We start from the raw sequence: 14,093 nt of genomic DNA, 5'->3' as shown, positions 1-14,093 counted from the left end.
CAGCCCCCATTGGCCCAGTTTGGAACACATTACAACACCTCAACAAAACACTCAAATGAACGTTGTTCTAAAGGTACTTTAGGGCAGTGCTACTCAAGCTATCTGATGTGGGGGACCGGCAATTTTTTTTTCCAATGTGCGCGCAGACCGGCAGCTGATGGCTCGCGGACCAGCACTGGTCCGCGGACCATCACTTTGAGTAGCACTGCTTTAGGGTATTAATATCACTACACTGTACAGAAATAAACACCAATCCTGAAAATATAGCCTTGTTCTTCCATAGCCTTATGTTACATACAACCCTTGCTTTTTTTCTTTTCTTTTGTTTAAACACTGGATGTGTGCGTGGACAGATATTACCTAATTTAGAATTCAGGTGTTATATACCTTTATTGTTCCTTTTCTCCCTCCTACATTCAAAATTACTTAGTTCTAATGCCATTTGCATTGCTTCATATGCAGAAATACATCTGCAATCACAATGCATTGTTACGTGATCTCGGGATAAGTCTTATGTCCTGCCATCTGAGATGTTTGTAGAAATCTATTGTAGAGTTTTAAGGATTATGGACCAGATCCTTGGTTGGTGTAAATGGACATAGCTGCACTGACTTCCATAGAGATTTTCTGATTTACACTAGCATAAGGTCTTGTCTTATAACTGGTTTCAGAGTAGCAGCCGTGTTAGTCTGTATTCGCAAAAAGAAAAGGAGAACTTGTGGCACCTTAGAGACTAACCAATTTATTTGAGCATAAGCTTTCGTGAGCTACAGCTCACTTCATCGGATGCATTCAGTGGAAAAAACAGTGGGGAGATTTATATACACAGAGAACATGAAAAATGGGTGTTATCATACACACTATAAGGAGAGTGATCACTTAAGATGAGCTAATACCAGCAGGAGAGCGGGGGGAGGGGTGAAGAAAAGCTTTTGTAGTGATAATCAAGGTGGGCCATTTCCAGCAGTTGACAAGAACGTCTGAGGAAGAGTGGGGGTGGGGGGAGGAATAAACATGGGGAAATAGTTTTACTTTGTGTAATGACCCATCCACTCCCAGTCTCTATTCAAGCCTAAGTTAATTGTATCCAGTTTGCAAATTAATTCCAATTCAGCAGTCTCTCGTTGGAGTCTGTTTTTGAAGTCTTTTTGTTGTAATATTGCGACTTTTAGGTCTGTAATCGAGTGACCAGAGAGATTGAAGTGTTCTCCAACTGGTTTGTGAATGTTATAATTCTTGACATCTGATTTGTGTCCATTTATTCTTTCATGTAGAGACTGTTCAGTTTGACCAATGTACATGGCAGAGGGGCATTGGTGGCACATGATGGCATATATCACTTTGTCCTCACCCATAACTATTTCACATTTGGGGACAATGTATACCTTCAAATCAGCGGCACTGCTATGGGTACCCGCATGGCCCCACAGTATGCCAACATTTTTATGGCTGACTTAGAACATCACTTCCTCAGCTCTCGTCCCCTAACGCCCCTACTCTACTTGCGCTATATTGATGACATCTTCATCGTCTGGACCCATGGGAAAGAAGCTCTTGAGGAATTCCACCATGATTTCAACAATTTCCATCCCACCATCAACCTCAGCCTGGACCAGTCCACACAAGAGATCCACTTCCTGGACACTACGGTGTTAATAAGCGATGGTCACATAAACACCACCCTATACCGGAAACCTACTGACCGCTATTCCTACCTACATGCCTCCAGCTTTCACCCAGATCACACCACACGATCCATTGTCTACAGCCAAGCTCTGCGATACAACCGCATTTGCTCCAACCCCTCAGACAGAGACAAACAAGATCTCTATCAAGCATTCTTACAACTACAGTACTCACCTGCTGAAGTGAAGAAACAGATTGACAGAGCCAGAAGAGTACCCAGAAGTCACATACTACAGGACAGGCCCAACAAAGAAAATAACAGAACGCCACTAGCCATCACCTTCAGCCTCCAACTAAAACCTCTCTAATGCATCATCAAGGATCTACAACCTATCCTGAAGGATGACCCATCACTCTCACAGATCTTGGGAGACAGGCCAGTCCTTGCTTACAGACAGCCCCCCAACTTGAAGCAAATACTCACCAGCAACCACATACCACACAACAGAACCACTAACCCAGGAACCTATCCTTGCAACAAAGCCCGTTGCCAACTGTGTCCACATATCTATTCAAGGGACACCATCATAGGGCCTAATCACATCAGCCACACTATCAGAGGCTCATTCACCTGCACATCTACCAATGTGATATATGCCATCATGTGCCAGCAATGCCCCTCTGCCATGTACATTGGTCAAACTGAACAGTCTCTACATAAAAGAATAAATGGACGCAAATTAGATGTCAAGAATTATAACATTCATAAACCAGTCGGAGAACACTTCAATCTCTCTGGTCACTCGATTACAGACCTAAAAGTCGCAATATTACAACAAAAAGACTTCAAAAACAGACTCCAACGAGAGACTGCTGAATTGGAATTAATTTGCAAACTGGATACAATTAACTTAGGCTTGAATAGAGACTGGGAGTGGATGGGTCATTACACAAAGTAAAACTATTTCCCCATGTTTATTCCCACACACACACACACACACTGTTCCTCAGACGTTCTTGTCAACTGCTGGAAATGGCCCACCTTGATTATCACTACAAAAGCTTTTCTTCACCCCTCCCCCTGCTCTCCTGCTGGTATTAGCTCATCTTAAGTGATCACTCTCCTTACAGGTTTCAGAGTAACAGCCGTGTTAGTCTGTATTTGCAAAAAGAAAAGGAGGACTTGTGGCACCTTAGAGACTAACCAATTTATTTGAGCATGAGCTTTCGTGAGCTACAGCTCACTTCATCGGATGCATACCGTGGAAACTGCAGCAGACTTTATATATACACAGAGAATATGAAACAATACCTCCTCCCACCCCACTGTCCTGCTGGTAATAGCTTATCTAAAGTGATCATCAGGTTGGGCCATTTCCAGCACAAATCCAGGTTTTCTCCCCCTACACCCCCCCACACAAATTCACTCTCCTGCTGGTGATAGCCCATCCAAAGTGACAACTTTTTACACAATGTGCATGATAATCAAGTTGGGCCATTTCCTGCACAAATCCAGGTTCTCTCACCCCCTCATCCCCCTCCCAAAAACCACACACACAAACTCACTATCCTGCTGGTAATAGCTCATCCAAAGTGACCATTCTCCCTACAATGTGTGTATGATACAGTGTGTATGATAACACCCATTTTTCACTTTCTCTGTGTATATAAATCTCCCCCCTGTATTTTCCACTGAATGCATCCGATGAAGTGAGCTGTAGCTCATGAAAGCTTATGCTCAAATAAATTGGTTAGTCTCTAAGGTGCCACAAGTACTCCTTTTCTTTTTGTCTTATAACTGTACTGTATATGAACTATAAACTAATCTTAGTTGGATGGAAATTAAATATAATCCTTTGTTGGATGGACATTATGAGAAACATACTGGTGTAATTTTGTTACCCAAACTGAACAAAATTTCCACATTCTTCTCACTTAAAGTCATTAAAGATGGGATTCCTGAAGGAGCCTAAGGGAGTTAGGCACCCAAATCCCAGGACACCTAACTCACTTGCACGCTTTGGAAATCCCAGCACATTCTTGGTGTTTTGGGAGAGTATTTCGCACAAATATATTGAATCAAAATGCATCCCTGAAATCAATCGAGTAATTCCAGAGATTAATTTGTCCAGCCATTATTTATTTTGTGGTTCAGCTTTACATAGAAATCACTTCTGCAGCAATGTTTGTATTTCAGTTCCTGTCTAACCATGGCTATTCAAAATGGTTTTATACTTCTATGTTCATTCCTTCCTAAAAAATATAAACACTGCACACTGCACTGCTCTGTTTGAAAACAGAGTTAAAATAGTCCTTCACACAATAATTGTAGGGCAAGCCAAGGTGTATTTATATCTAGACTGGTGCAACATAGATGTCTCTTGTCAGTAGGCATACACTGAAAAACAGAACACTCATTGTAATGAGCATGTTTTAGTCTCCTTTCCTGGGCAACTGTGAATGACCTCTGCATGCCTTAGCAGTGAACATCAACCATGATGCTACAGTTCAGTTCGCTATCAGACTTATACATGATCATGGTGAATTACAGAAAGTCATTAGCTGTGATTTACAACCAAAAGAAGTTATTGCTAATGTATCATTTTTAAAAATTCCCTAGGTAAATACTCCACCTACCTTAACAGTGTGACTCTTGACAGATAAATCTGGAAGAGGATAGAGTGATTTGGAATATTTTGGTCTGTTAGACTAACAAAAAATGAAACTTGGTCACTGTTTCTAACACACTATTATTGTGACAGCAGGAGATGGCAATTTCATTTACTCACAAGCTGATGAAAACCAGAAAGGCAAGGTTGCACGGCTGCTAAGCCCTGTGATTTACTCTCAGAACTCTGCACACTGCATGACTTTCTGGTATCATATGTCTGGGCCCCATGTTGGCACCTTGAAGATCAAACTGAGATACCAGAAGCCAGATGAATATGATCAGGTTCTGTGGACACTGAGTGGACATCAGGGGAACTGTTGGAAAGAAGGACGTGTCCTTCTTCACAAGTCTGTGAAACATTATCAGGTAAGATTGGTTGGATTTGTTCTGGGGCAACAGAGTCAAGGTCTGAGAGATTGTGCCGGCTATATTTCATATGAGATGGTAGAAAATGTCAAGGAACAATTTTTGTAGACAATATTGTAGCTGCATGTGGGATGTTATCGCCATGACAATAACAGCAGTGGCATATTTCATGGGGTTCTAGATGACAGGAATACAAGCAGTTTGTTGCAGAAGGCTAGTTGAACTGCTTTACCAACCATTTGTCACCTTGATAAAGTTTCAACCTTACTACATCTATTGTTCTCAATTTAAAAGTCTTTAGAAAAGGTGTGAAATTACATAATGCAATATTGTTATGCAACAAATATTGACCAAAACCAAGCAAAGTGCATGTACATGTAACATCATGTGAACTTAAGCTGGATGCTTTTTTAAAGAACTGTTTGAGAATTCCTGAACACAGTTATTGGGCATTAACACTAAAGCCAATGTAAAATTATCTAATTTTGCCAGGTGGTTGTCGAGGGAGAAATTGGAAAAGGACATGGAGGAATTGCTGTAGATGACATTAATATTGACAACCACATAGCACAAGAGGATTGCCAAAGTAAGTATGACTGGAAGAAACCACAAAAGTCTCATCCAGAACACTATTCATCCTGCTCTGATAGCTTTTGTTTTGCTAAGGGCTATATCATGCAATGGATTGATTTATTGATTATAGTGAGAGTTTTGCACTCTGAACAAGGTCATGGTGTGGCCTACTGCTTCAGCCTTTACTCAGGCAAAACTCCCAATAAAGTCAAGGACTGCAGGATCAGGGCCAAAATGGCGCATGCCACCATCTTGGATGAAATAATTCTGAAATACCAACCCCTAACTGCGGATAGCATTCCAAGATGAGGCAACCATATAATTACAGAAGACAGAAATTAAAAGACCTTTTAGATCATCATGTTGCTAATCTGTTTAAGTCCCTTCGTATCTTTCTTTGTTCTAATTGATTTTCAGAATTTCAACCAATTTAGTTAATCAGTGAATTTTGTGAACATGCTACTTACTCCCTCTTATAGATCATTAGTGGCTATATTGTATCAGACTGATCCTCGCAGTGATCCCAGCCCAGCCCCACTAATCACCTTCCCCAAAGCTTAATGCATTTATCATTACCATTTATTTACAGTATTTTAGTCAGTTTTCAAAACACACACTAAATGTTCTTATCTCTGCCAATATGAATTAATATTTATGATAGGATTTTGCAAAGCACTGTATCACATGCTTTATGAAAACCCAGATAGATCACATCTGCCATGTTCCTTTCATCCGCTAAATCTGTAATTCAGCATTGGTTGTGACCTGATTCCCCTAACTACCACCTTCTAGATGTGTGGAACATTGAGTGTTTTAAGAACATGGTACATTCAGTCTCTCAGTGGGAAAGATGGATATTTATATCTGGGAGCATCTGGGCAGTTCAGACCTTTAATTCCTGATCAGTCTCTAGTTACTCCATAATAACTCTATGGGTAGAGCATACTGCAGTTACTCTGGCAGCAATCCCAGCTGTACACCAAGAGTAAAGTCCTGCCACCACCCTGTTGTCTTTAAGTGTCTTATGTAATGATTCTACCATAGGGGATGGGGAATAGAATCCAAGACCTTCAGCCCCAGTTTCTGTCATTTGGCTAACACCATCACCTACAGTAAACTCTTATCCTCTTTGTCCACTAGCAGGGGACAAAACTCAGCCAGCATGTTGCACATACATGCAGTAAATCCACTGTGGCTTCTCTGCAGGAGGATGGGGCAGGATTTGAAGAAACTACCCACTCCCTACGTAGTGTGGAATCCAGCTGTGTGGGGGCACCCTGCATGCTGTCATACACTGGTTGTTTAGGATAATCCAGTTCCTCCAGCAACCTCCCCCATGTTAAGCAGGACATTAAGACCATAAGCCAACCTATAGAGCATCTCCTGTCCCACATAGTTGGCTGTGTTGGGGAGGATAATTCCCTACTTACACCCCCTCCCCCCAGTTGAGTTACTCAGGCTGGATGCTGGTCAAGGGATTTGGACCTTTGAGTTCCAATCAAGAGCCTGATCCTGCAACTCTTACTTACACAAGTAGTCCCATTGCAGTCAGTGGTACTGCTCTTGTTATTACTACTTCTCTGATTAAGGGTTACAGGATTGGACACCAAAATTGTAAATAGAATGAATGAGATGCTAATTTCTCATTCTGATTTCTCTTTCCCAGACATGGAAAACCCCTGCTGATAACGCTAAAACTGTGCCAAGATTGGGCGGAGGGGAGTTTTTAAACCTTTCTTTTTTCTCTGTTAATTTTCAAAGCTCCAACGTAATGAACAGCTCTGTCAAGCTGACATAATGATGCTCTGACACAGAAAAATCTGCAATACCATTATTGCCAGCATGATCGTCAATCAGTGTTTGTAACCCTAATAATCAATGTCATTTCTCTTTGCTTCATTAGAATCAACTGATGTGGAAAATGAAATAGACGAAGACGACCCAGAAATTAATCAAACAGGTAAAAATGGTCTTGTTGTTAAAATAGAATAAATTAAAAGGCGCATTTTCATGTGAATTTGAGTATTTATTATCATCCCATTTACTAAATAAAATTATATAATGATATACAGTATTGAATATTTATGATTTATCTGTAGATGCCATTTATATTTTGCAAAATATAAAATATATCTAATATATTTAAAGAGGTTTTAAGTAGGTATAAATAATAAAAGTCCATCAGATTGTAAAGAACAGTAGCATAAAGCTACTCATTCTAAAGCTCACCATATAATGCAAACCTGGTTAGAATTTTTTTGTCTGTAAGTGATCTTTAGTGCTGAAGGAAATAGTATAATGTATGTTCATGTCATACCCAGGTAATTACGCTCAAAACTCTCTTGGCTAATAATTTCTCTCAGTGCACTGAAAATGTAACTTTATGACCAATCAACCAAAGCAGTGCAGTTTTCTCCAGCAGTAATAATCATAGTTCTAAATATATCGATCACTCAACATATTCATTAAAGGTATCATAATTGTCACATTAACCTGATAAAAAAATAGCCCCAATATGTTCATAGTTTGCCGTCAAAGAGGCTAATCCTGCTTCCACTGAATTTAATAGAAATGTTACTATTGACTGAATGGAAGCAAGATTAACCCAGAGAACGCTTTCAGTTTTTACTGTAAAGTTAGCAGGTTTTATAGCCTCATCATATCTCTGTAATAAATCCAGATAGAGATGGGGGAAGTCATTGTGCCATCAACTGAATATTTTACATAAGGAGGTAGAACAAGTTCATCTGTAAAGTGCTTTTTCCCCTGTACCTGTCTCAGGGCCTGATTCTGATCTCTGGAAGCCAAAGTAGTCACATTTAATAAAATGATAGAATACTGGCAAAGGGCCTCAGGTGAACACTACCTTCTTGACACCTGATACCAGTGACTCCCACTGCCTCGCTCAAATTCTGAGGCAGAAGAATAATACCCTAAATGAGCCACAGCAAATTCAGAGATAAGAGTCAAGCTTGAACTAGTATCTGGGCCATACTGTAGTTTTTACCTATAAATTATTGCGCTAAAGAAATTGTGTTTTCAAACGATGCATCAATTTTTGTCAAAATCTAGACATTCTTCCTCCAAACCTCACCTCCATTCCCAAAGAAACCAGTGCATTCTTAGCCTGAGTTGCATATACTCATTCTTATACTCAGTCCTGTGAATGCTGCAATTATTATTCCATTTCAGGGTTTACTCCTCAGAATCGTGAGCATGAAGACCACTACAATGATAATGTCGCCAGAAAGCAAGGCAATGTGCTGAAGACCCTAGACCCCATTCTTATTACTATTATAGCCATGAGTGCACTTGGGGTGCTTCTAGGAGCCATCTGTGGAGTTGTCCTGTACTGTGCCTGTTGGCACAATGGAATGTCAGACAGGAACTTATCTGCACTGGAGAATTACAATTTTGAACTTGTGGATGGTGTAAAATTGAAAAAAGATAAACTAAACACACAGAATTCTTATTCGGAAGCATGAAAGTAAAAAGCAACTAAAGAAGTTTCAAGAGAATTGGAATGGAAGGACATATCGTGATTGTGCTGGGGAACTGTCCATCTTCTTTTACTGTATAGGCTGAAAAGTGCGTTGATAACGCTGAGCCAAGCTTTTCTCAGGAGCTTCAATGAGTATAACTGATAAACATGGACAACAATCTGTGTTAACAATCTGAATCATGTACAGTCTGCTTTTCCTGTTGGTTTTATTTGGAATAATCTAATGCTGGTGTTGAGACCAAGTATGATTGACTTATAGTTCATTTTGTCTTTCTTTTTCTCCTTCTCTCTTGGTTTTCTTTTATGGATAGTTTTATTTTTATTGTGCAAAATCCGAGATGCTGTCACAAAGTGTATTCAGTGGGGTCCTTTTGATGGACATGCTGTCTGTAGCTCAGTGCCCAGAAAATATTGGAGTAATGGCAATTTAGTGGACTCCTGCACCTGTATTTTGTGTATAATTGCTCGTGTTGTGCATAGGCAAAAAAGGATTAGGGTGTTTTTGAAAAGTACTGTAGCATCAGTACTGATATAGTGTGTCAGCTCTGTTTACGAAGCAATACGGTCAAATTTTATTGATGTTTTTCAGTGTTGTACTAAACTTCGTGCTTGTGAATTCCATACAAGAATATGTGCCATCATCAGACACAACTGGCAACCGAGTGTACTGCCCAGAATCTAAACAAAAAGTCCTTGGCACTGACTAGTGTATGTCCTCTCAAGTGCCTTTTTGTTTGTACTGCTTCTCATTGTGTTAACATTAACTACAGCTCTGTTTCCCTCCCGTTAAAGCCCTTGTCTTTAATCATATTCTGGTGGCTCATTGACTAAAAAGAAAGTATATTTTAGTGTAAGAAAGTAGCCTCGGAAAGGCAAGGGCTAATCATATTTGACAAATTAGCTTGATTGTTCTGCTTTCTGTATTTCAATTTCATGTCTCTTGACCCTTTTGTATAAAGCTGCAATATTCCCTTTTATTGTTCTTTCATATAGAATGTATTTTCAAATGTAAACTCTCTCTTTCTTTCTCTCTTTCTCTCTGAGTAGATTGCATAAGCATATGCCATTGTAAAGGAATGAAAACTGCAGCTTTAACTTGCTGGTAATGGCAAAGGATTTTATTAGACTTTGTGTTAAAAAAAATAAGGGAAAATTCGTAACCCTCCAAAGTCGAACTTTGGGTTTCTTGTTAACAGCATAAAGTGACAGTATCTTTTTTCCTTAGTCGTGAAACATGTATTGTACCCAATCCAAGATGCCTATTAATAGATAGTTACAGATGTGAAAATTATTAAGAATTTCCTTATTGAAAGATTGCCTCCAAAACAAGAAACATTCCCCTCCCCTGGTTCTATTCTCCCCTTGAAGTGTGTATGTATTCATGCTAATCAGGGTTTCTCATGTTCTATGACAGAATAAGATCCCACACTGTACATAGAACATGAACATTTAGGCCAAGTTATATCAAATGGTGTCCAGGCCTTTTGGCTATTGGCTACAAGTGAATAAGCAGCACTCTTTATAGGGTGTACTGCTTCTTTGTACCCTCAGCTTTTTGGATAGATACAGCTGGTTGAATAATGTAAACAAATATTCACAAATAATGTGTTTGATGATTGATGTGACAAATTTGTCAAATAAATTGTTCAGCAAATAATACTCAGCCACTTATGCAGCTGGTCCAACAAGGTAAGAAGAAATGAGTTACTGAGGGCAAGATTGTCACTGCCCTTTGGTATCCAGGTAGGGGAGTAAGGGTCTGTGAGAACTATCCCCACAGCCCTTTCATGGCCTGGCTGATCACCATTGCAGATGAAAGTGTGAAATCAGCCTCTTGCACAAGCAAGTGTGTGGGAAGTGGGGCAAGAGGGATGGAAGTGGGCAGAACTTTGATACCACATGCCCCTAATATACCAACCAGTGGATTTATTTCAACACAAAGGTTTTTGGGGGAAGTGAGTCTCAGTAAAGCACTGCAGTGATTTGCTTCCTCCTTGGAGCAAAGTGGAACCAGGGAAATAATTGTGATTTTTAGGATGCATAGTTCTTTCCCCGAGCTGCTTCCATAGGACAGCTATGCAGTATCTCTATGCAGGGCTAGGACTAAGTAGGCCTCAATCTAGCCCTGAATAATTTAAGTGATAAATGTAATCAATATTCATCAGATAAATGGTTCCAGGTATATTATTCAACCAGTCCTAATGATAGACCAAAAAGTCTTACAGAAAATCCACGTGTATCCTTGTAACAGGGCAGTGGGGATGAGAAAGTTTAACTATTTTACAATAAGACAAAATAGAAAAAAACCTATTAGTTGCTAATACTATGAACTCCTTCAGGAACATAAGAAAAAGACAGAAAACCTTCAAAAGGTAGAGACTTAGGATGAAATCCTGCCCTTATTCAAATCACTGGTAAAACTCCCATTGATTCCAATGCGGCCAGGATTTTTATCCATCATGTCCAACTCATACAGTAATCTAACCATATTGGTATCAAGGCAGCTAGTTAATTATCCCAAAGAAGATTGTTTTTCAAAATTGTTTTCACTGCACTTGTATCACAGTAGTGCAATTTAATTGCATTAGGGTCTGTTCTTCCTTAGATAAGAAAATGTACATTCCATTAACCTACATGCATGTATTGCCTTATAAAAGAAATCCAAATTTGGGGGGCCTGATCCAAAGTCTTTCCAGTAATTTCAATGGATTTTGGATCAACTCCTGGTCTTGGTCTAATCTGAATGGAAAAACTTGTTAAGAAACAAAAAAGAATACATCTCCCTTGGGTATCCAGCCCTTATTATCAAAATAAGAATATAGCACTGATGATTTGATTTCTCTGAAGGTGTTGGAATGAAAGTTGCCCTTCAATAAAGGAAAAATGATACTGCAACTTTACATTGAAAAAGTATCTTGCACTGATAAATATATTTAAAAATTATATGTTTATAGAGTTATTAATTTGTAAAGGCAGTGTTACAAAATGTTCAGTTTATATTGTTTTAGATTGTTTCATAATTTTAAAGTGTAAAATAACATATTTTTTTTCTTTATTGAAAAACTATAAAAATCTTCTGTAGTAAAATGATTTCATTTTACTGGTATATTATTCCTTCATGTTTTGTACCATCATAAAATTTTGTGCAAATTTTTTTTACAGAAATTTTTATTTTCTATGACAATATGACACTTGTAAATTGTTGTTTCAAATGAACAGTGAAGCCTTAACTTTAAATGACATTTGTATTCTCAGTCACTGAGTAGCATAAAAACCACATAGAACTGAACTGTAACTTAAAATTTCCAAACTATGACTACTACATTCCAAAGAAACAGTTGAATTAAACATTTTCATAAAATATCCCATATCTGATGCCTTTTATTATGCCTAGATGGATTGTTTTTAAAAGAGCTTGTCTTTTTAATATCTTGTAACAAGCACAATATAGTAATAGAGTCTCATTTGCTAGAAGAGAAAGTCACTGCTTAGAATAAAAAGATGAGACACAATATTTTGCTAGACTCAATCTGCATTAACTGAAATTGAACTCATAAGAACCCCAAGGCTGCCACCATTATTCACGAGAGTGAAATTCACCCCTTTGCAGAAATCCAGCACAGGGAATATGCACCACTTAAGGTCTATGGCCTTGGTCCTGCAGCCTGCTTTGTGCAGGTGGATCCAAACACACAAGGCAGAATTCCTTTTAAATCAGCGGGCCTACCCAGGTACAGTGTTCTGCTTACGCAGCTCAGATTGCAGAATCTGGGCCTATGGGATTATTCACCTAAATGCAGATTACTTATATGAATAAATATTGCAAGAGCAGGCTCTCAGGGCCCAATTCTGCAATCATTGTGGTGCTGAACTTCCACTGATTTCAGTGCAAATTTTGAGTACAAATCGCCTACAGGAATAGCAATATTGTCAAGTAGTTTGGGCCCGGACCTTGCATAAATTGCAAGTTGCATATTCTATTAGCTATGCCCTTTACATTATATTTACCCACGTTTCTTTTTAATATTGTTCAATTTTAAACTTTCTAAAAGCCCTATTCTTATTTTAAGTTGCATACATAAACAAGTTCATGGTCTTCAATTGTTTATATACATTTTTCTTTATCTACTTTACCACCATAGGTGGAAAACATCACAGAAATTATTACTCACACTGCTGATGATTATAATGATTGATCAGGAAGCACTGATCAGGATGGATGTTGTGACTTGCTGTATAAAATGTGAGATGCTGCTGTGGAGATATGCCCATGCATGGTACTGCTTTCTGCCCAGGCCTGGAGTTGCTCACAAGAACTATTTGGAAAAGCAGGTTTCAGAATAATCAGCAAACCCAGATTCCTCATAATTCATTTTATTTCACTGTTGCAGATGGAGATGAGGTGGTGTGAAGAATACAGCTACAGAATTAGTCCATCTAGGGTCACTTTTAGGGAAGTGGAGAAACAGTTCTGAGTTCAAGTTGACAGAAATTTGTCTTTCCTTCATTTACTGGAAATGAATTAGCCTAGAATCTAATGGATCCTTAACGCTAGCCCTTCAGTCTTGCATGCAGCATACATATGGGTTGGACTGACCTAATACATTGTGGGGGAACACGTTTTGATAGCCCAATCAGTCTTTGCAGAATTTAGGCTTTCATTTAAAAAAATAATTTCTAATCTTTTTGGGTGCAAAGAAAACCTTCCAAATGATAGACAGGTAGAAACAATAGAGGTGTTAGCTGCAGCCATTCATTGATAGGAGAAGCCCAATGGTGACAATCAAAATGTCAGCACTGGTAACTTTGTCCGTGTTCGTAACTGTAGCAGCAAGATTCAGTGATTCTGGGAGCTTGAGCAGACTTTGGGATTCTGGGGTGGAGATGGGAATAGAGTACCAGTACATTTTTCCTCCAACACAGCCAGTGTCCAGGAATTTCACCATGCAGTTCCCATTGCTAAGAAAAGCAATACACAGCTAAACTCCTGCACATCTTGAAAAACACAAAGATCAAAATCAAAGGAATTCATGCACTTTCACTTAAACACAAAAATCCCACCATGTCCCTTCTTTTTATTTTCTCAGAACCCCTAATCATTGTTATCAAGGCTGATTCCTCCCTCTGACACTTTGAGTGCAGAACGTGGGGTCCTGCAAGGATCCTAAAAATTAATACTGGCCACTCCAGGCTTGAATTAAACTCCCAAGGTTACAGCTTTTCTCTGACCTTGGATGGGTAGATGCTGCCACCAGATAAATGCAAAAACCCCTTTGAGAACCCAGGAAGGCGCACTTGGGAATTCCTTCCTGTGGGGTACCCTCAAGCCCTTTCACCTCCCCGCCAGGGGAGAGC

General features: G+C 39.2%; 1 protein-coding gene across 4 annotated transcripts in view; it reads left to right on the top strand.

The window, feature by feature from the left end:
* The window catches only part of NRP1 (neuropilin 1), a 142,584-nt gene extending 130,483 nt beyond the window's left edge, over positions 1 to 12,101 (top strand). For 2 of the 4 annotated variants that reach the window (XM_048837726.2, XM_048837724.2), the window contains exons 15-18: positions 4,392 to 4,663; positions 5,156 to 5,249; positions 7,140 to 7,196; positions 8,429 to 12,101. In XM_048837726.2, coding sequence (XP_048693683.1) covers positions 4,392 to 4,663; positions 5,156 to 5,249; positions 7,140 to 7,196; positions 8,429 to 8,721 — 716 coding nt within the window. In that variant the 3' untranslated portion in view covers positions 8,722 to 12,101. Of the gene's footprint in view, positions 1 to 4,388; positions 4,664 to 5,155; positions 5,250 to 7,139; positions 7,197 to 8,428 lie in introns of all 4 variants that reach the window. The other 2 variants (XM_048837725.2, XM_048837723.2) reach the window with 1 other exon arrangement.
* Positions 12,102 to 14,093: the final 1,992 nt, after the last annotated feature.

The sequence above is a fragment of the Caretta caretta genome, chromosome 2 (assembly GCF_965140235.1).
Source record: "Caretta caretta isolate rCarCar2 chromosome 2, rCarCar1.hap1, whole genome shotgun sequence".
Lineage (NCBI taxonomy): Eukaryota > Metazoa > Chordata > Testudines > Cheloniidae > Caretta > Caretta caretta.
The sequence above is the reverse complement of the archived record's forward strand: the minus strand, read 5'-3'. Positions and strand labels throughout refer to the sequence as shown.